This window comes from Nannobrachium achirus, assembly GCF_963921795.1.
Source record: "Nannobrachium achirus genome assembly, chromosome: 8".
Lineage (NCBI taxonomy): Eukaryota > Metazoa > Chordata > Actinopteri > Myctophiformes > Myctophidae > Nannobrachium > Nannobrachium achirus.
In genome coordinates, this window is record NC_137817.1 from 23,250,058 (window position 1) to 23,270,737 (window position 20,680).

Sequence of the window (20,680 nt, forward strand, 5' to 3'; positions counted from 1 at the left end):
CATTGTGTCGTCATATACTCTATATGCACCGCAACGCCTTGTGTGCTTGTAGATCTGCTGTTTTCTGTGCGAGACACAATTGCGTAACCGAGGATAAATCGGGCTCAAGTGGCCTCAAAGACTGAAGTAGGGCTGAGCACCTGAAGAGGAACCTGGCCTGAATGTGGAAGGAGAGAGGGGATGATGAAAGCGCCTGAAACGGCTACACATGTCATGTTGTCCTTTTGCCCGCACCACATCATAAGGTACACTATGTGCCTCAACACGCCTCACTGCTCTGTGGCACAACTTGTGGGTCAGTCTGTCTTTTTGGCACTCAGTCTTGTAACAGTACGCCCAGTGTTTGTGACTTGGTGCTGCTGGCTCATACTGGATTATGTTATTAGAACGTACCCCTTGGTTTTACATGACGTACCTCTACAACACAATCTCTTTCTCTCTCTATATTCGGTATTATACAGTGGTGGAAATACGTTTCTTTTTCTTTCTTTCTTTCAAAAACAGCAGATCTTGTGAGCTTGTATATAGGCCTATTTTAATATCTGAAGTATAAAGTAACTAGTTTTCCTAAGTACGAAATTCTAGTGGTATGAAAATTTAAATATGTAGTGGACTAGAAATACAAATAATAGAGTAAATGTAGTACTTAGTTACCTTCCTACACTGTGTATATATTCTTTCTCTCTCTTTCTCTCTCTCTCTCTCTCTCTCTCACGCACGCACGCACGCGCACACACACACACACACACACACACACACACACACACACACACAGTGAGAGGGTCTCTCTCGCTGTCTCTCACACACATACTGTTCGGTACTGTATGTGCTACAACAGTCAGCAGTACACAATGCTTTCTAACTGGCACACAGTGTTCGTGCCAGTGGCATTCCTGCCATGGCCAACAACCTCACGACTCGCCAACATCTCCACGCAAAGTTACACTTTGATCTGTTTAAAGCGTGTGTGCGACATTAGCAGCCTGAGTGGCCAGGACACCCAAATCATTCCTCTCAAGTTTAGGTCACTGCAAAGCATCTTAACTTTGCTCTTTGATGCATTGTATCTCAGAACGGTGTTAAACAGTCTGAGTGGCTTGCACACCATAGCATTCCTTTCAAAATCAGCTCTCTGCAAAGCATCTTAACGCTTATGCTTGACCTTTCATCCATTGTTAGTCAATAGAAAGCTAGCAGGCAGGATATTATAGCATTTCCATTGGGGCTATTATACTGCTATACAAAGTGCTAGTGCAGTAACAATTTTTTTTTGGACACACTGGCTTGACTTTTCTCAAAGGTTAAATTGACCTTCTTGATTTTCATGCCGTCATGATAAACTTTTACCTCAAGAACGGATGTATAATTATTGCGATATCACTTATATATATACTAGTAAGACACCTCAGGGTGACATGCGACCTCGCCCTAAAGGGCGAGGTCGCGCCAATTCTTGACTATCTGGCCAACCACAGTGTTTCTCTGACGATTCTAGTTATCATTCTGGGGGGAGTTTGTTCATGTTTTTGTGAGGGTATCAACCCTAGGAGACACGGGGAAACATGCAAACTCCACACAGAAAGGCCCTATCGCCAACCCCATCGAGGGTGTGAGCGATGGGGCCTAAACATGGAAATGTGGAGAACACTATATATGGAGATAGTCCAGTCCATCATGTCATAATGGGACTACCGTCATAGACAGTAGCCATTGTTAGGCCGGAGTCAATGGCTGTGTCTATGACGGTAGTTCCATATGACATATTGGACTAGACTATCTCCATATATAGTGTTATCCACATCTCCATGTTAGGACTCATATATGGGCATAAAAGGTATGTCATGTGACATCACTTCCTGTACAGACAGTCAGCCATTGACTCCGGATTAACAATGGCTACTGTCTATGACGGTAGTCCCATATGACATATTGGACTAGTCTATCTCCATATATAGTGTTATCCACATCTCCATGTTTAGACAGCCAATGACTCCGGCCTAACAATGGCTACTTTCTATGACGGTAGTCCCATATGACATGATGGACTGGACTATCTCCATATATAGTGTTATCCACATTTCGTGTAGCCGCCCTGTACAGGAAGTGATGTCACAACTCGCTGACATCACACTGACATCACAGAGGATACGGAACGACGGTCACGAGGATACGGAAGGAAGGAAGGAAGGAAGGAAGGACAGACACTCAAGCGACACGATTCTTCAGAGTATATGCGACCTTCGGTCGCAACAAATACAACCCATTTGGCTGTCCGGTTGAAACACGTTAAAGGTCTTTTTCATCAGTTTAATTCTTTCAGTACTTAAAGGAGTAGTTCACCCCCAAAATGACTTTTTCTCTATTGATTACTCACGACATGGAGACTTGAGTTCAATAATATTTTTGGTTTTTTGTCGCATTCCTACGACAATAATGTGGTTATAGAAGTTTGAGTCCCAAACGCAATAGGGCCTCCATCTGGAATCAATGGGGGATACATTTATAGTAATGACATTTTTTGTCTTAGGAATGCGACAAATACGAATAAATATTATTGAACTCAAGTCTCCATGGCATGAGTAATCAATAGAGAAAAAGTCATTTTGGGGGGTGAACTACTCCATTAATGCACTTTGGTTTTGTAGGGCAGTATAGCCCTCTCAAAGAGCTCTTGTCTGAACTTGAATTAATCTCGTTTCCATTACAGATATAGATTAGAACAAGTTCAGAACTTTGAACCGTGTTGCTATACCGTTCTTGCCATGGCTAGCTCATTCAAAAGCATCTTACTTGTGTTATATATATAGTCTGTGTACATAATATCTCTCGTCGCTATCGGGCTTTTTTTTCTTTTTTTTTAAATTTGTTTTTGGGCTTTTATGCCTTTTTTGGATAGGACAGGAGACAAACAGGGGAGAAATGAGGGGAGAGATGGGGAGCCACATGCGGCAAAGTTCGTCCGGATCGGGAATCGAACCGCCGCCAGCCGCCAGGCATCCATGCCTATGTGGCAATGCCTAAGTGGTATGCGCCTGGACCAGTAGGCCAGCAGGCGCCCCCCTGGCTTTGCTTTTTAAAGAAATGAATGCCCTATTTTATACATCATTATATGACAGCGTCATATAGAAGGTTGCCGCCCGACATCAACGATATGTAAATATTTCGGCAACTTTAGCATGACTCTTATACGAAGAAGTAGGGCAAAAAAGAAAACGTAAAAAGTTGAAATGCAGAGAAACAAGGTAATGATACACTATATATGATCAAATGGAAGAAGAGGAACCATGGTACATAGATCTGTTTGAACAAATTGTCACTGTCAGGTGGAAACCTTGTATCTCCAAGTTTCAAATTGTTTGTTTTTTTGCCAAATTAAAGCCCTACTTCATCATACAAAAGTATCACACAACGCCCGTTGTGTGCTTGTAGATCTGCTATTTTCACTACTTTAAATCGTTTTTTTTTAATAATAACAAAAAAAGGATGGTTTTGGGCATACAAGGTTTCCACCCGACAACAAAATGGAAGAGGTTTAACCACGGTACATAGAGAAAAGGGGGGCAGATAGAGAAGTAAAGAGACAAAGAGTATGAGATCGAAATGGCTTACTGACAGACAGACAGACCGGCTGCTGCACAGAGGCCTGGGTGAGTGTGAAACGTGACTGTGGGGACTTGGAATGTGGAACGAAGGATATCTCCTCTGGACTTTCATCCATTGGTTCATTCCCTCCTGCAGCTGCCTTTCTGCTTCTCTCTGTTCTCTCTCTCTCTGTTCTCTCTCTCTCTCTCTCTATCTGTTCTCTCTCTCTCTCTCTGTTCTCTCTCTCTCTCTATTTATGCAAAGGAATTCAAGCCGGGCCTTGTTGTGAAATATACATGTAGACAACATTTACCGGGAATTTGTAACAGCAGAGATTCTGGCCCTGGCTTTGCGTACATTACAGACTAGAAGCAAACATAATGCAGGTGTGTCTGTGTGTGTGTGTGTATGTTTGCTTGCACTCGCTCGCGTGTGCGGCGCATGTGCCTTCATCCAGGAGCAGTCTGTCCTAGACTTTGAGGTTATTAGCTTGATTGGCATTCTCTCTCTGCCGCTCTCTTTCTCTGCATCACTCTCTTGTTATCTGTCGTTTTTCATTTCACACCAAGCTCCTTCTGGCAGGCTTCAAAGCACACAGGGAATAAAGACATCGATCGCAATGGAGAGATCGGGACTGGAGAGACAAGATAAGAGAGAGAGAGAGAGAGAGAGAGAGAGAGAGAGAGAGAGAGAGAGAAATGGGGAGAGATAGAAGATGAGAAACTGTCCCATTGCCTCAGAGAATCACCACACACACACGCACGCACGTGCGCGAGCGCACACACACACACACACACACACACACACACACACACACACACACACACACACACACACACACACACACACACGTGTTTGGGCTGAGTGAGAGATAACATGACAGCCAAACCACTGTTATTGACTCAAATGCCAGACAATAGTTTTGCTGCCTGACACTTCCATGACAGCCTGCCTCACAATGGCATTAGTTTTCTCTCTCTCTCTCTCTCTCTGTCCCTCCATCTCTTTAATCTCTCTCTCTCTTCCTGTTGTGTTGTTTGGTGTCTGGCTTTCATTTTGGTTGTGTCCTGCTGTGTTTGTCTGGTGATGGCCTGGCCCGCTCGCTGCGCCCAGCATGCCGGTGATGTCATTGTTGACAGTTTACTGGTGTATGATTTTTATTTAATTTCTTTGTGGGGTGGGGGGGGGGGGGGGGGACCGGGGAAGTACGGTGCCATTCCACTTTGTCGGTTCACTGCATCGCACATCAGTTTTTTTTTTTTTATCATGTCAGAATACAGGTTTGATTAAAAACACTTGGGTGAATATGAAGGCAGATGTGAGAGAGATGGCGTATTGCATACAAACATGGGTAACTGGCGGCTCGGGGGCCACATGCGGCCCCCACCTTCACTTAATTTTCACGCGTGACGATGCCTATGTTACCCTCAGTTTACAAATGGAACCAAATGGACCTGTGAGGCCTGTTTACTTCCACTATCTGAGTTATGGGGGTCTGTGGCCTAAAGCATACCACCCAGCGGGTCCTTGAAATGAAAACCGTTTGAGAACCACTTAGGGCTGTCACAATTATTACGTCATAATCGTTTACATGTTGAAAAGTTCATATTTTCAAACATTTTCAAAAATAGTGCAGATCTACAAGCTCACAACTCGTTGTCATTTCAGAGGTATTAAAAAGTCCTTAAATTGTCACTTTAGAAATGTGCAGATACCTTCATATACACTTCAACTTTATCTTGGTTTGTTTACTGTGAGAAAACAATGTTGCACATTAAGTTAATCATCTGGGGACCCCCCCCAAAAGAATTTGGGGACCCGAACCCACAGGTTAAGAACCACTGGTCTAAAGCTCTGTTTTCTTTTGTCTTATGTTTCCCTAGGACTCTAGGCGGCCTCTCTTCCTCGCCGCTCACGCTCTCCATCGGCTCCACGTCCTCCTCTTCCTCCGTGGACCTGTCCGCCTCGCACCCTCTGTCGCCCACCTCCACCAACCCCCCTAGTTTGTTCCCAGAGACCTGGCTGCCCATGACGAGCAGCCAGGACTTCCTGCAGGTGCCCGTGTCCCGGGACGACCGCAGCTACCGGACCGTCTACAGCCTGTTCCACAAGACGGTGTCGGAAACCAAGTTCCGAATCATCAAGATCCTGCGCGTACAAAACCCCTTCCTCTGGGAGAAATACAAGAGGTAAATTGAACAAGTCCTCCAATAGCACAATATCAGTTGTACCACACGTTTTCGTGTCAAGAACCCCTAAGTAAATATGGGTATTTCAAAATATGTAATGTCAGGGATCCCGCATACAATCAAAGAGAATATTACCTGGGCACTTCAGGGATGACTATCCAAATAAAAGTCAAACATTTGACTCTGAGGAAGATAAAAGTTGAAACGTCAGTCACCCCTGCAAAATGAAGAACGTGTAGACCAGGGGTGTCCAAAGATTTTTCGAAGGGGGCCACGTTAGAAAATATTAAAACACCCAAGGGCCGATTATATCTCCTGACAAAATGTAGCTACTTACGGTCGGGCCATAACCATAGTCACAAACTGTTCATACGTATCACATCTAAACAATTGTATTTAACTATTCATCACCAATATTTAATGTCAATGGTCTTTTGTCAGGTGTCTGCTCTGAACAAAACACAAATAACCTTAATTGACCAAATGTAACCAGACGTGCAAGATAAAAATAAAAAAAACATTAAAATAGCCTTTCAATGACCGCTTCAGAATGAGACAATATGAGGGAAAATATTCTTGTTTGACGCTGCTGGCGAGCCATTTATAATACAATTCAGGAATGAAGCCGCAGGCCGTATAAAATTTGTCCTCAGGCATTTGGTCCCCGAGCTGCACTTTGGACATCCCTGGTGTAGAGACCAGTCGAGTGCTCCAGTATTTTATTTGGGTAGTCATTCCTGAAGTGGCCAGGTATTATTCGAGCCCTTCTACCTACTGTTGGCTGAAGCGTGCAGACTTCTCCTTACCTGTATCCCTCATCCAATATTTGTATTCAAGACTTTTTGGAAAGTTTTGATCCTATATTAACTACTGATTTAGCTGGAGGACTCCCTAGAACCCCCTCAAGAACCCCTGGGGGTCCTCGTTCATTTCAGTTACTTGAGTCATTTTGTCCAGCAGTACACGAAAAAGATGAGTGGAAATGATTTGTTCGCAGATGAACTATCAGTCTGTCATGGGAAGAGCCCGCCTTCCTCATATCGTTCAGTTCAGTCCAATGAGGAAAGAGGAACGATCAAGATGTTGCATTATGCACTGATCAGTTACGTTTAAGGAAGTGACCTAGTTCATTTCGTTCACCAAAAAGAACCTGTTACCTTTGAGCGAGTCATTCACGACCGAACTACTGGTACATATCGAATATTGAAGAGGAAAGGAAATGGGAAGTGACATGAAGGGAAAATTCATTGCCAACATAATTTCCTCTCTGTCATTCAGTCGTTTCCCCTGTAATCCTTTAGGCTTTTACCCTTTTTTAAGTCTGAATTCAGTAAATAGACATGTTGAACACAGGTGGACATTGTTGAATTGGGTAATAGACGTTTAGGGGAGAAAAGTGGCTATCAAGGCATATGGTTTTGTTATCCCACAACTTCAAGTTACAATGATGAGAAATGTGTTTTTGTCCTGCAATGTAGTGTCAGTGCTGTTGTGAGTAGGGATGGGATGGGACAATATGAACATTTCATATCACGATTAATGTGACAAAAGAAATCGCGATTTACGATATGATCGCGATGATTAAAATCCATTATCCTGGGGCGGAACATTTGTCAAAAAATAGCAGATCTACAAGCTCACAACGCGTCGCAACGTGTTGTGAGCTTGTAGATCTGCTATTTTTTGGCAAAGACATTTGATAGAGAGTTAAAAAAAAGACTGTACCAAGTACGTATATTATATTATATTATATTATATTATATTATATTATAAGTACCTTTTGCCAATTATAGAAGGTTTAAGTGGTACCGGATATGCAGCTTGGCAAATAAAAGGTGAATTGCTCCCAGTGCATGACGGAGGACGATATCATGATAAATTAAATCTTCACGATACGATTATCATGAGTGTTCTTTTATCACAATAAATGATAATATCGCTTATCGTCCCATCACTAGTTGTGAGTCAGGATTTGGTTCAGTGATAGACTGTTTTCAGAGTGAGAATCATTTGGCTTTTAGTTTTACTACAATGTCAGCACTCGGCAGCCAACCAAAGTCTGTCCAACCTCCCACAGACACTCCCCATGGCCAACAGTGGCATTTTATTACACTAATGGATTAAATCGTTAAAATCTCGTCTCCCACATTTCCTTGTACGAGAAAGGCAGAGGTAAGAGAGAGAGAGAGAGATAACATTGTTTCTAGTTGTCTTTCTGCTTGGCGATTGTTTTCCCTCCCAGTGAGTGACGTGGGCAGACTTGTGGAGAGTTCTGCGGAGCGTGTCTCCAGCACGATGACGTGTGTCTCATGTCATGTTTACATTCCACATGCGTCACTACGCATGCACTCTGGCTGCGTATACAGTGCTGTGTTGAGACAGTCAAGGATTAACTGTGGATTTGGTGCTAATCAAGTGTTGTTGTTTTTTTTTCCTTCTCACTGTTGATATATAGACACAATCGTGTGGTTGCTTGAGCTTAGTTTGTCTCAGCTGCTCACTTAGTTTTTCTGAAGTTATTATTGAAAGATTCAAGATTCAATCAAAATGTGATTGAATTCTACAATTTCTTCATTGCATCATATTATAACTTGAGCACGTTAACAGACAGTTGGAAAGAATTGCATGTACAGTGACAGTATGGGATATACAGTAGTAAGTAGGGCTGACCCAAAAAATTCGAATATTCGAAGCTTCGTTCGAAGGCACGGTATTCGAATTTGAAAAATAAATTCGAATAATCGGCCGCGGCCGTTTGTCCTCTGGGGGGGCCGCGTGCCTTAGCTTGCATGCGCCTCGCTCCACTCTAGCGTGATAGCGTCACCCCCTTCTCACACACGTGTTAACATTAATAACAAGCCAAGAGCAACAAGAGCATGCATGAAGCCATCAGAATGGTCGATGATGAAGAAAAAAAAAGAAAAGACAGCGCGCTGTCACATATACACCGACATGCGTTTGGCACCGAAATGTGTGACACCAATGTCTGAGTAACATCACCCAATGCAACTATGCGATGCAGTCACACATTTCGTTATCAAACCATTGTCGGTGTAACATGATCCATGCATGCGTTTGCTGTCTTCCACTCGCTGACAGACACACAACTCAACGCAAGGAAACAAACAGCGAAAATTGGATTTTACAAAACGGACCCCGTCAGCGTCGATCCCGTTTTAAAGAGGAAAAAAGAGCTTAAAACCCAACTTGCTAGGGTTACGTTGTCGTGGTGTTGATGAAGTTTATATCGGATCTGCTGCAAGCTTAATAGTCGCGCCCGCATAGAGTAGGCTACGTTGTCTGAGCCTGACCATCAGCTTTCGGTTGATGAGTGTGGAACTTTAATTCAGACACAGTGCAGTGCAATTATTTACTATAAAATCTACTATTACATTAGCGTGTACAACACCTTGGGACTTGGGAGTTAATCTGTTTGTTATATAGGGCTCGAGTCGCGCTGCAGTGTTTGCTGTTGCAGCCGCGCTTTGTTACATTACTGACGTGATGTGATTATGTCAATCCTATACTTGTCCTGCAAAAACACCTTTCTTTAATGTAGAAAACATTCGTATCTTCTTCTTCCTCGTTGTATTGTTGTACTATTTAATGAAAATAAGGAGCATTATTATGAGGAAAAAACTGGTGTTTTCCCTTTTAAAATTGTGTAAATCGCGCATTTTTAAACACATTTCCTTAACGGTTATCACTTATGTAACCGATAAACTTTTGCTCCCTACCACCCCCCCCCCCCCCACCCCCCCCCCCCCCCGGTCGCCGTCATCGAAGCTTCTAAGTTCGAAAGAAAGCTTCGATTAAGCTTCGATTATGAAAAAAGTAATCGAAGGTCAGCCCTAGTAGTAAGGTATAGTAAGTAAGTGTAGACTAAGGACCTCTTTTCTGGTGAGAAACCTGCTCAGACATTGCATTTACTCGATTAATTGATTCACTCTGATTAATGTGAAACCTCTTATCACCATTTTTTTACTTTTTATGTGTTTCGTAAATTAACGCCATACTTTGTCATTCTACAGTGTCAGATGAAAGTAGCAAAAATTGCAGATCTACAAACTCAAAACGAGTCACGATGCGCTGCATTTTGAGCTTGCAGATCGGCTACTTTTGAATTTGAATCCCGAAAAGTAACAGTTTTGCACTGGGGTTTGTCGGGGTTTCCACCCGACAGAGAGACGATATTCATCCACTTCAACACTACATGGAACATTATTCAAAGCACAAATCAGACATCAGCAGATCTAGACCACAGCGTTTTGCAGCCCTGGCATTTTATAACCGGCACGGGTTTGACTGACATGGGTTTTGTGATGCGAGTGCAGATCCAACACAGATACAGCCCCGGTTGACAGGCGGCTTCCGTCTGTTTTTATTCCCTCAGTCCCGTTGAGCTCAGATGCACACGGAGCGTGACGGGCACACGGACAGCTCATTACATTACATTAACTAGAGATATTATCGTTTTATCGTGATATAAAACTCTCACAATAATCGTATCGCGGAGATTTATTTCATTTATCGTGATATCGTCCTCCGTCATGCACTGGGATCAATTCACCTTTTATTTGCATATCTGCATATCCAGTACCACTTAAACCCTCTATAATTGGTAAAGGGTACTTATAATATACCCTCTTTTTCATTCTCTATCAAATGTCTTTGCCAAAAAAATAACCGATCTACAAGTAGATCTGCAAACATTTTTTTCTGCTCCAGGATAATGGATTTTGCGATAATATCGTAAATCACGATTTCCTTTGTCACAATAATCGTGATATGACATTTTCATATGGCTATCCTTCAGACAGGCTCTCTCTGTAAATAATAATACAAACATACTTACAAATAAAGGGGAAAAGTATGGGAGTTTTGTATGAGATTTGGTATGAGGTTTTTGCATGACGGAAAGAAAATCATTATCAGTGCTTTGAGACTGAGCCGGATGGCAATGCCAGCGCTGCGGTGGGCACCACTCTGACAGGGCCATTCCGCTCTCACCTGTTAACTGTACCGTTCTCCCACGCTGGCTCCAGAGTTTCACAATGACTGGCATGCCATGCGTGCGTGCATGTGCAGTGCAGTGCATGAGGAGGTGATCCGCAGAGTGCAGGGCATGCAGCTGTGTCTATGTTTTTGCATGTGTGCTGCTCATGCTTGCGTGACTGGGTGGTAGTGTGCCATTGTGGGCATGGAATCATGTGGCATTGTGTGCGTGCAAGCATCTGTGTGTGTGTTTGTGTCTGTGTGCGCGCGTGCAAGCATCTGTGTGTGTGTTTGTGTCTGTGTGCGCGCGTGCAAGCATCTGTGTGTGTGTGTGTGTGTGTGTGTGTGCGCGCGTGTGTGTCACAAGAACACAGGAAGTGGTGACCCCGTTGGTTGTCACTTGTTTTGCTTTTTGTCACACTAAGATTTGTGACAGCATGATTCAGAAAGAAAAAGCTCTGTGTGTGTGTGTGTGTGTGTGTGTGTGTGTGTGTGTGTGTGTGCGTGTGTGCGTGCATGCTCATGAATATGCAAGGCTGTGTTTGTGTGTGAACATGTGTGCATGATAATGCATTAACGACCGATGTGTGCCCTTCTAATTGGCCCAGTATAATCTATGTGCATGCTTGGTCGTGACTCGTCCACACAAATGCTTACTGTGTGTGTGTGTGTGTGTGTGTGTGTGTGTGTGTGTGTGTGTGTGTGTGTGTGTGTGTGTGTGTGTGTGTGTGTGTGTGTGTGTGTGTGTGTGTGTGTGTGTGTGTGTGTGTGTGTGTGTGTGTGTGTGTGTGTGTGTTATTAACTCAAGTCATGGAGGTGAATGCAGGTTAAGCAGCTTCTGTCATGTTAAAACAGGTCCTGTCTGTTCAAAATGGAAGATGGACAGACAGAGAGAGAGAGGGAGTATAAAAAGAACATTTGTGCGTGTGTGTGTGTGTGTGCGCGCGCGCGCGCATGCGTGTTCGTACGCGCGTCTATATGGTGTCGGCCTGTGTCAGGTCACAAGCTGTGAGTTCACCGAAGGTCAAGCCGGGGTCACAGCCTATCCGGCTCACAACGCTTTCACCTACGCATGGCTGCCTGATCTGCTCACATCAAACAGACTGTGTGTGTGTGATTGGCCGTGTGTGTGTGTGGCTGGAGAAACAGCGGATTAGGCGCCAGTCTCTTATGCAGTCTTGGCTGTCTCTGATCACAACTGACTTGAAATGACAGGATTCATTGTTGCTGGCTGGTTGCTGATAATTCAACCACCTTGTGCTGGCCTGTTGCGTTATGTGTTACAGTATGGGCTGAAGTTATTGTAACCCATGCAGGTCATATTTAGGGCTGTCACGATTATAACAGTTTACATGACGATCAATTGTCACCCAAATAATTGCGATTAATAAATAGATTTAATTGTGTTTTTGTCGTTGACAATTACATTTCTGTTTGGCTTGTAGGCTTTGAAGTTGCACATGGCAGATATGGCACTTGACACATAACCCAAATATACAAAGAAATGAAGGACATATTTGACAACTTTACACTTTAAAAAGAACATTGATAGTGGAAATAGCCGATCTACAAGCTACAAGTGATGCGACGCGTTGGCGATTATGGCGATTATCACAAAATAATTGCGATTATGTCAAATAATTGCGATTAGACGATTATGTAATAATTGTGATAGCCCTAGTCATATTGTTACACTCTCAGAGGTGAATTAACACCCTGGATTATATTGTGCACTTTGACGCTTGAAATTCAAGAGCAACACCACCTGAAATAGCGACTGACTGTTTCTGTAACTAATTAATTAAACTCACTCTCTCTCTGTTCATCCTCTATCGCCTCTTAAGCACCTCTTAACCCTGGCTTCCCTATTGTGGTAATGTCATTACTAGGTAAAACAAATAGCAGATGGACAAATTCATGACACATCACATTGTGACATATTTTGAGCTTGTAGATACTAGGCTATACTCCTTAATCTCCTTAGCCTTAATCTATACAACACGCTGATATTGCACTTTAATGTCTATATCATGTACAGTGCTGTGCTCATGCACCTTATGTCTAATCTCATTTACTGTACATACTGTATATGCAATGTGTAAATACATAGATTTTTCTTGACTCCATTTGCCCCCCCCTGTAAATAATCACACACTGTTTTACGCCTGTAAACCTGCAATGTGACAAAACAGAAATCATGATAAAATATAAATTAGGTAAGGGATTATTTGGACCTTTAATAGTCCACCTGTGTTCAACTTGATTTTGAATGAAGAAGCCGTTCAATGCAGTCTGAGTAGACTTCAGTTTTAGTTTAGAACAGAATGTAAATCTTTTATTCCTTTCACTTGTTCCCTCCTATCTCTGTATGTTTGTCTTTCTCTCAATTCAATTCAAATGTCTTTATTGGCACGATAAAATACATTTTACATTGCCAAAGCATTAGCATACGTACTGTATAATATAAAACAAGTCACAACATTGCGTATACAGAGACGGTGAATAACATACATCTAGGGCTGTCACGATATGACATTTTACATGACGATTAATTGTCACTCAAACAATTGGCGATTAACGATTTAATTGTGTATTTGTCGTTGATAATTACATTTCTGTTTGGCCTTTAGGCTTTGAAGTTGCATATGGTAGATATGACACATAACCTAAATATACAAATACATTACTGACATATTTGACAACTTACTACTTAAAAAATAACATTGAAAGTGGAAATAGCCGATCTACAAGCTCACAACGCGTCGCGATGCGACGCGTTGTGAGCTTGTAGATCTGCTATTTCCACTATTTCTGACATTTTTCAACATTCACGATTATGACGATTATGACAAAATAATTGCGATAATGTCAAATAATCACGATTAGACGATTATGTAATAATTGTGACAGCCCTACATACATCTATCTATAAATGCGAGAAGTCTCTGTCTGTCTGCGTGTGTGTCTGTCTGTAATCCGCGTATCTCAAGAACCGTTCGTCCCACCGGCTTCAGATTCGGCACGCGCGTTCCCCGCCGCGGCACGGAGTGCAGTGCCGCGCCTCGACCCGACCCGGCGCGCGGTTTTCCCGAACCGGCGCGAAACGTTCGGAATCTCCTTATGCGGGGTTGATTGTTGACATCAGGCTGTTTCTGAGGAAATCGGCGAAAGCTCTGACTCATTGTGACATCACTTCATAAAAGGCTCTGACATCACGTACGCCACATGAGTCAACAAAAAATCTCTGTGAGTGTGTATGTATGTAGGTAATCCGCGTATCTCGAGAACCGTTCGTCCCACGGGCACGCGCGTTCTCCATATATGGGCATAAAATGAATGCCCCCATATGAGAACCGTTCGTCCCACGGGCACGCGCGTTCTCCATATATGGGCATAAAATGAATGCCCCCATATATGGGCATAAAATGGATAAAGGGACACAGACAGACAGATTCAGAGATCTCCATATATGGGCGTGAAATGGACGCAAATAGACAGATATCTCCATATATGGGCATATATGGGCATAAAATGGACCCAGAACTATATGGACGCAAATGGCATATATGGGCATAAAATTTACGCAGAATCACAAAGATCTCCATATACGGGCATAAAGGGACACAGACAGACACACAGACAGACGGATACAGAGATCTCCATAAATGGGCATAAAATGGACGCAAATGGCATATATGGGCATAAAATTTACGCAGAATCACAAAGATCTCCATATACGGGCATAAAGGGACACAGACAGACAGATTCAGAGATCTCCATATATGGGCGTGAAATGGACGCAAATAGACAGATATCTCCATATATGGGCATATATGGGCATAAAATGGACCCAGAACTATATCTGCAGTGATCTCCATATATGGACATAAAATGGACGCTGACAGACAGACAGATAACAGATATCTCCATATATGGGCATAAATGGACACAGGCAAACAGATGGTCAAAACGGGTCCTATGACAACAGGTATAATGGGGTTTGCATTAAAGGGCGGGGCATTCATTCCCTATTTACATTGTTCCGAGTTGGCCAGGTCGCCGACTAGACGCTTCTAGTCCTAACAATAAGTGAATAACAAGCAATATCTATCTATAAATGCGAGAAGTCTCTGCGTGTCTGTCTGTCTGTCTGTGTGTCTGTCTGTAATCCGCGTATCTCGAGAACCGTTCGTCCCACCGGCTTCAGATTCGGCACGCGCGTTCCCCGCCACGGCACGGAGTGCAGTAAGGGGTCTCGACCCGACCCGACGCGCGGTTTTCCCGAACTGGCGCGAAACGTTCGGAATCTCCTTATGCGGGGTTGATTGTTGACATCAGGCTGTTCCGGAGGAAATCGGCGAAAGCTCTGACTCATTGTGACATCACTTCATAAAAGGCTCTGACATCACGTACGCCACATGAGTCAACAAAAAATCTCTGAATATATCCATATATAGCATATATGGGCATAAAATGGACGCAGAATCACAAAGATCTCCATATACGGGCATAAAGGGACACAGACAGACGGATACAGAGATCTCCATAAATGGGCATAAAATGGACGCAAATGGCATATATGGGCATAAAATTTACGCAGAATCACAAAGATCTCCATATACGGGCATAAAGGGACACAGAGATCTCCATAAATGGGCATAAAATGGACGCAAATGGCATATATGGGCATAAAATTTACGCAGAATCACAAAGATCTCCATATACGGGCATAAAGGGACACAGACAGACAGATACAGAGATCTCCATATATGGGCATGAAATGGACGCAATTAGACAGATATCTCCATATATGGGCATAAAATGGACCCAGAACTATATCTGCAGTGATCTCCATATATGGACATAAAATGGACACAGACAGACAGACAGACAGATAACAGATATCTCCATATATGGGCATAAATGGACACAGGCAAACAGATGGTCAAAACGGGTCCTATGACAACAGGTATAATGGGGTTTGCATTAAAGGGCGGGGCATTCATTCCCTATTTACATCGTTCCCGAGTTGGCCAGGTCGCCGACTAGACGCTGAGCTTCTAGTAGTAATAATGAAAACAAGTGAATAACAATCTTTGTCTCTCTCTCTCTCTCTCTGCCTAACAGGAAGAAGGAATACATGTCCCGTCGTCTCTCCGAGATGGACAGGCTCCTGAGCGAGCGGCACCTCTTCCACGGCACCTCGGCCGACGTGGTGGAGGGTATCTGCAAACACAACTTTGACCCGCGCGTGTGCGGAAAGCACGCCACCATGTTTGGCCAGGGATCCTACTTCGCCCGCAAGGCCGTCTACTCCCACAACTTCTCCAAGCGCTCGCCCAAAGGTGTCCACTGCATGTTCCTGGCCAAGGTCCTCACTGGCAGGTAATGTGTGTTTTCAAACCTGGCATCCTTATTTTGTCATTATACGCTGGTCTACAAGCTCTCAACGTGTCGAGATGTGACGTATGATAGTCATAGTGGTTTGGTCTGTTGAGGAAAGAACTCTCATCGAGAGAATCATTGAAATAAACAATTTGAATCATTGGAATCATCAAAAGTCCCATATCCTCTGGAGCCTCTTTCTCAAAGTTTGGCGCATAGCCAGGGGGTCCTTGAAATAATTCAGAGATTATTATTATTTTTTTTTGTTAATTTTTGATTTATTATGTATTTATTTATTTTAGTTTTTTGATGCTTACATTTATGTTTATCTAATTGAAAAGTGTGCTGTCAGGTTTTCACGCTATCAATTTGAATACAATTATTCATATTGTTGTAGGCGCAAATCCAGTAACCTCAGAACGGTCTCTACCACCTTGTGTTCCTAAACATCAGTAAACTATGCCTAAGCCTAACCTTATTCCTAACCATAACCTCTTAAAACGGTGCCAAATATTTAAAAGGTTTTAATACAAATAGTTCCAACGGTGTTGCGAGGATGAGGGGCTACTTGGAAACACCTCTCCCCTCCAAGGGGTACCTGGGCCAAAGAGGTTTGAGAACCCCTCCCTGCTCTAGAGGTTGTAAGAACATATCGAAAGATATTTTGGGGGGTACTGCATCGATTCTCAAAACACTGTATCGATAAAACAAATATCGATTTCGACGATGCTGGATGTTACGGGGACGATGATGAATACGAATGCAGATCCCACTGTTCCATATCCCCTCTATGGTAGCCTATATGTATCGTGTCGCCAGATTCTGGCCAATACACAGCCCTAATATCCTGTCTTTCATCCTCAGTCTTTCCCTGTGTTTTGACCGATCGTATAACGTTTGGATGGAAACAGATGGGATTTTGTGCACCAATTATTTTGTCCCAGATGTTGAAGCCAGAAGTTGCATAGCATCAGTAACTAGGGGAAAGGTCGAGGCTAATTTATACCCTCCTCGATAAGTGACAAAAAGATTACAAGAAAGTGTTGGGTTAAGGTGTCTTTATCTGGGTTGGGCTCAGTTGTTGTCTAAATAGTTTCCCTCGGTGGAAAAGTGATCTTCTCAAGATCTCAATGGTTTCAAGCTCTGTGAAACCAATCCATTGTACGTCCGGATTAAGTGTACTGCACAGGAAAACAATGCCATGTGAAATGTGACTGTCCCCAGGCTGTTTGTCATAAAACCATAGGTACATCATGCAAATTCCCTGCCCATAAGGTGCATATTGACTACACATGTAAAACAACTGATTTGACTGAAACGGTCACACTCCACTCGCTCCGTTTCGCTGCAGCAGATGTAATTGTGCGGCGTTGCCAGGGGATAGTGTGGTGGTCGAGGCTCTTGCATTTCAGAACCGCACCACACGTGGCCCCCTCCTCCTCCTCCTCCTTTTTAGGCCTGGGTTTTATCCTCGCCGCAGCCCCCAGAACAAGACATTACTTCCAGACCCGTGTGCATGAATTGTATTCCAATGTAGTTTTCAGATTGTTAAGGTGCTTTTGATTTTTCCACTCCAGACGGTGAAATGTGTTCCAAATGGACACCCCACCAGCAATTTAACATAAATTACATTACGGTTGTTATTTTGATCAAGTGTGTTGGCGTCTCCTCGTTTGGTTTCCACGTGTCCATCCCACCCAAATAAAACCATTAACCATGCATATGACTTACTCTGTTATTCGCATGGCTATCTACAGTATGGCACTCCCTGATGGTGTTGTTGTACAGATTAGGGGGCGCCCGCTGGCCTACTGGTCCAGGAGCATACCACTTAGGCATTGCCACGTAGGCATGGATGCCTGGCGGCGGCGGCGGTTCGATTCCCGATCCGGACGATCTTTGCCGCATGTTACTCCCCATCTCCCCCCCCATTTCCTGTCAGTCTACTGTCCTTATCAATAAAGGCATAAAAGCCCAAAAACAAATCTTAAAAAAAGGTTTTACAGATTACAGTTGAACCCGAATAATATTGTACAAGCCTTTACTTCTGCAAAAGATATTGACACTGCAGAAATTAATTCCACAACTGACAAAATAAATGTATTTTTTTCATCAAGATATTATTTTTGATATGAAGGCCTACAAATAGCTTTGACCAAATGACTGACCCTCTCCTTTGTGCTTTGTGTTGGCAGGTTTACGGTAGGAAACCCCTCCATGCGGCGCCCGCCACCCATCAGCCCCCGCGACCCCTCCAGTGACCTCTACGACTCCTGTGTGGACAACTGGGTGGACCCCCAGATCTACGTCATCTTCAACGACGACCAGAGCTACCCCTACTTCATCATTCAATACGAGGAGGTACCCAGCACCGTGGGCATCTGAGACTGCACTGGAGCACGCCTAGCCTCGCAAATGGCATTTGCAAAAAAATAAAAAAGCTTTCTGTTTATTTTTAGCCGACTTTGACTGGATGGCTATCAAAGTACAACACACAGGCTGAAATGAATTAATTTGCAAATCATATTTGACCGTGGGCTGTGATGCATGGCTCAAACCGGACCAGACTGCATTCAAATGGACCAGATGAAACTGGTCAAGACTGCAAAACCGGAACTACGGCTGCTTTGTCATCTATTGCAAAGATGTGCTTGGCTCCAAGACGAGACCTGATCAGATCGTGGTCAGTGCCAGGCTAGACTAGAGCAGCATCTACTTCGTCCAGTGGAACAACACAACCTCTGGCACCAAGAACATCTGAGACAACACTGGACTGGACTGGATTAGAACTTGACTGGACTGGGCCAAACTAGATGAAACCAGTCTAGGACTGGTCTGGATCACATACCCCTCCTTTAGCGGAGGCATCGAATCCTCAAAGGACACCAGAGTAAATTGTTTAGACGAGACTGGGCCAAAAAGTTGTTCCCAGATTATTATTATTATAACTCATCCCTAAATCACATTAATTTTTTAACTTGGCTCGACATTGCCTTAACAGTACAAGGTTGCATCCATCCAGGACTGGCTGGATTGTTCTGAGGAGCCAGTCACCTCACAACTAGAAGCACCCAGACATAGCGTTACCATGGTCATATCCACTCCCACCCTGTTATCTTGAATACAGCGACCATAGTGAGAGTATGCCCCGCCTCCATGACTTTTTTACAGTCGTATGTGCTATGTGTGTCTTTGAATCTTCAACATAGTGGACAGCTATTATATGGCCTCTTCATCATGTGGACAGTAGTTTCCATGGAACTAGGAGTTATCCGAACGGGATGTTTACGGCAGCCATTTTGAGGCAGGAACAGAGGACAATTGCACACGGTTTGAAAATATTTCCCTTGGCATTTGGTTTCCTCGGACGGGGAACCAAAGTATGAACAGTTTGACTGAGACGTGAGTTCTGCATCAACGGGTTGTCATTAACAAAAAAAAATTAAACAAAAAGATAATAATTCCTGAAACTCGCATCTCTTTCTTAGACCGCTCTCTCTGAGGGACAGTAGAAGTGTTTTGGTGAGAGACGCTTTACAGACATTCTCCTTGTTTATATTTGAACTGTGTGCCTTTTGTTCATAAAATGTTTATTTATGTTAGTTTAATGTTACATTGATTAAATAAAGAATCTAAAAACTGAAAAATGACAGAGTTGTGAACTGTGATTTTATTCAGTAAAGTACATTCACATGCTTTCCCCCACAATAAATTGGGTGTCTCTGAAAACACATTCTCAGAACGATGGGTTTCTTACCCTTCTAACCATGTCATTGTTATTTATTTACTCAATATTCTGAGGAAGAGTCAAATTAGCCAAACAGTCACCAAACAAAAATATATATAATTATGTAAAATAAGAAGTTACAAACTTTGTCTTACATCTTTATGCTTCCATTTTTCACCCAAAACCTACACGCCGTCGCCTACGTATTGACGAGAGACTTGCTAGCTCATTACCTTCTATACAGCCTTTTGCTGGGATGTTGGCTTAAATTTACAAGCTTCTAAGCTACATTCCTCATCTGAATAAGGGAAAAATCTTGTTTTTCATCCAACTGGTTGTGTACTAGTGGTGTAATGGCATTAGAGGAAGTGGGGAAGATGGGAATTGTATTACAAATTTGAACCACACAACAGCAACATGTGTCCTGTTGAAACCCTTAACTGCCCAATGCTGTGAGTCACGGCCGCTAAAATCCCCCAAAGAGTGAGTGGAAATTGGGTCTGCATGACAAAAATGTCAAGTGCGGCTGTGGATGATTTCAGGAAGCATTTTGTATTGTATATCTGCCGGCTTGTTCTTGTTTGGAGCACTCGGTATACAAATGGGAAAGGAATTCCCCTCTTCTCCCTCTGACTCTGTTTGTCTCCATATCTCATTCTAGAACTCCATTCTTTAGCCCCCTCCCTGACTCCCTGGTCCTCTCACTCTCCCCTCACCTCTTTCCTGTTGCTCCCCTATGCCCCCCCCCCAGCATATGATCTAAGCTCCATGGATAATGTGGTCCAGAGCTCCAGTGGGAGGC

At 43.3% G+C, this 20,680-nt stretch overlaps 1 protein-coding gene across 1 annotated transcript in view; it reads left to right on the top strand.

The window, feature by feature from the left end:
* tiparp (TCDD-inducible poly(ADP-ribose) polymerase) overlaps positions 1-19,715 on the top strand; it is a 43,048-nt gene extending 23,333 nt beyond the window's left edge. Inside the window, exons 5-7 of the mRNA XM_080732347.1 lie at positions 5,466-5,771; positions 15,894-16,151; positions 18,347-19,715. Coding sequence (XP_080588473.1) covers positions 5,466-5,771; positions 15,894-16,151; positions 18,347-18,536 — 754 coding nt within the window. The 3' untranslated portion in view covers positions 18,537-19,715. The remainder of the gene's footprint in view (positions 1-5,465; positions 5,772-15,893; positions 16,152-18,346) is intronic.
* The last annotated feature ends 965 nt before the right edge of the window (positions 19,716-20,680 follow it).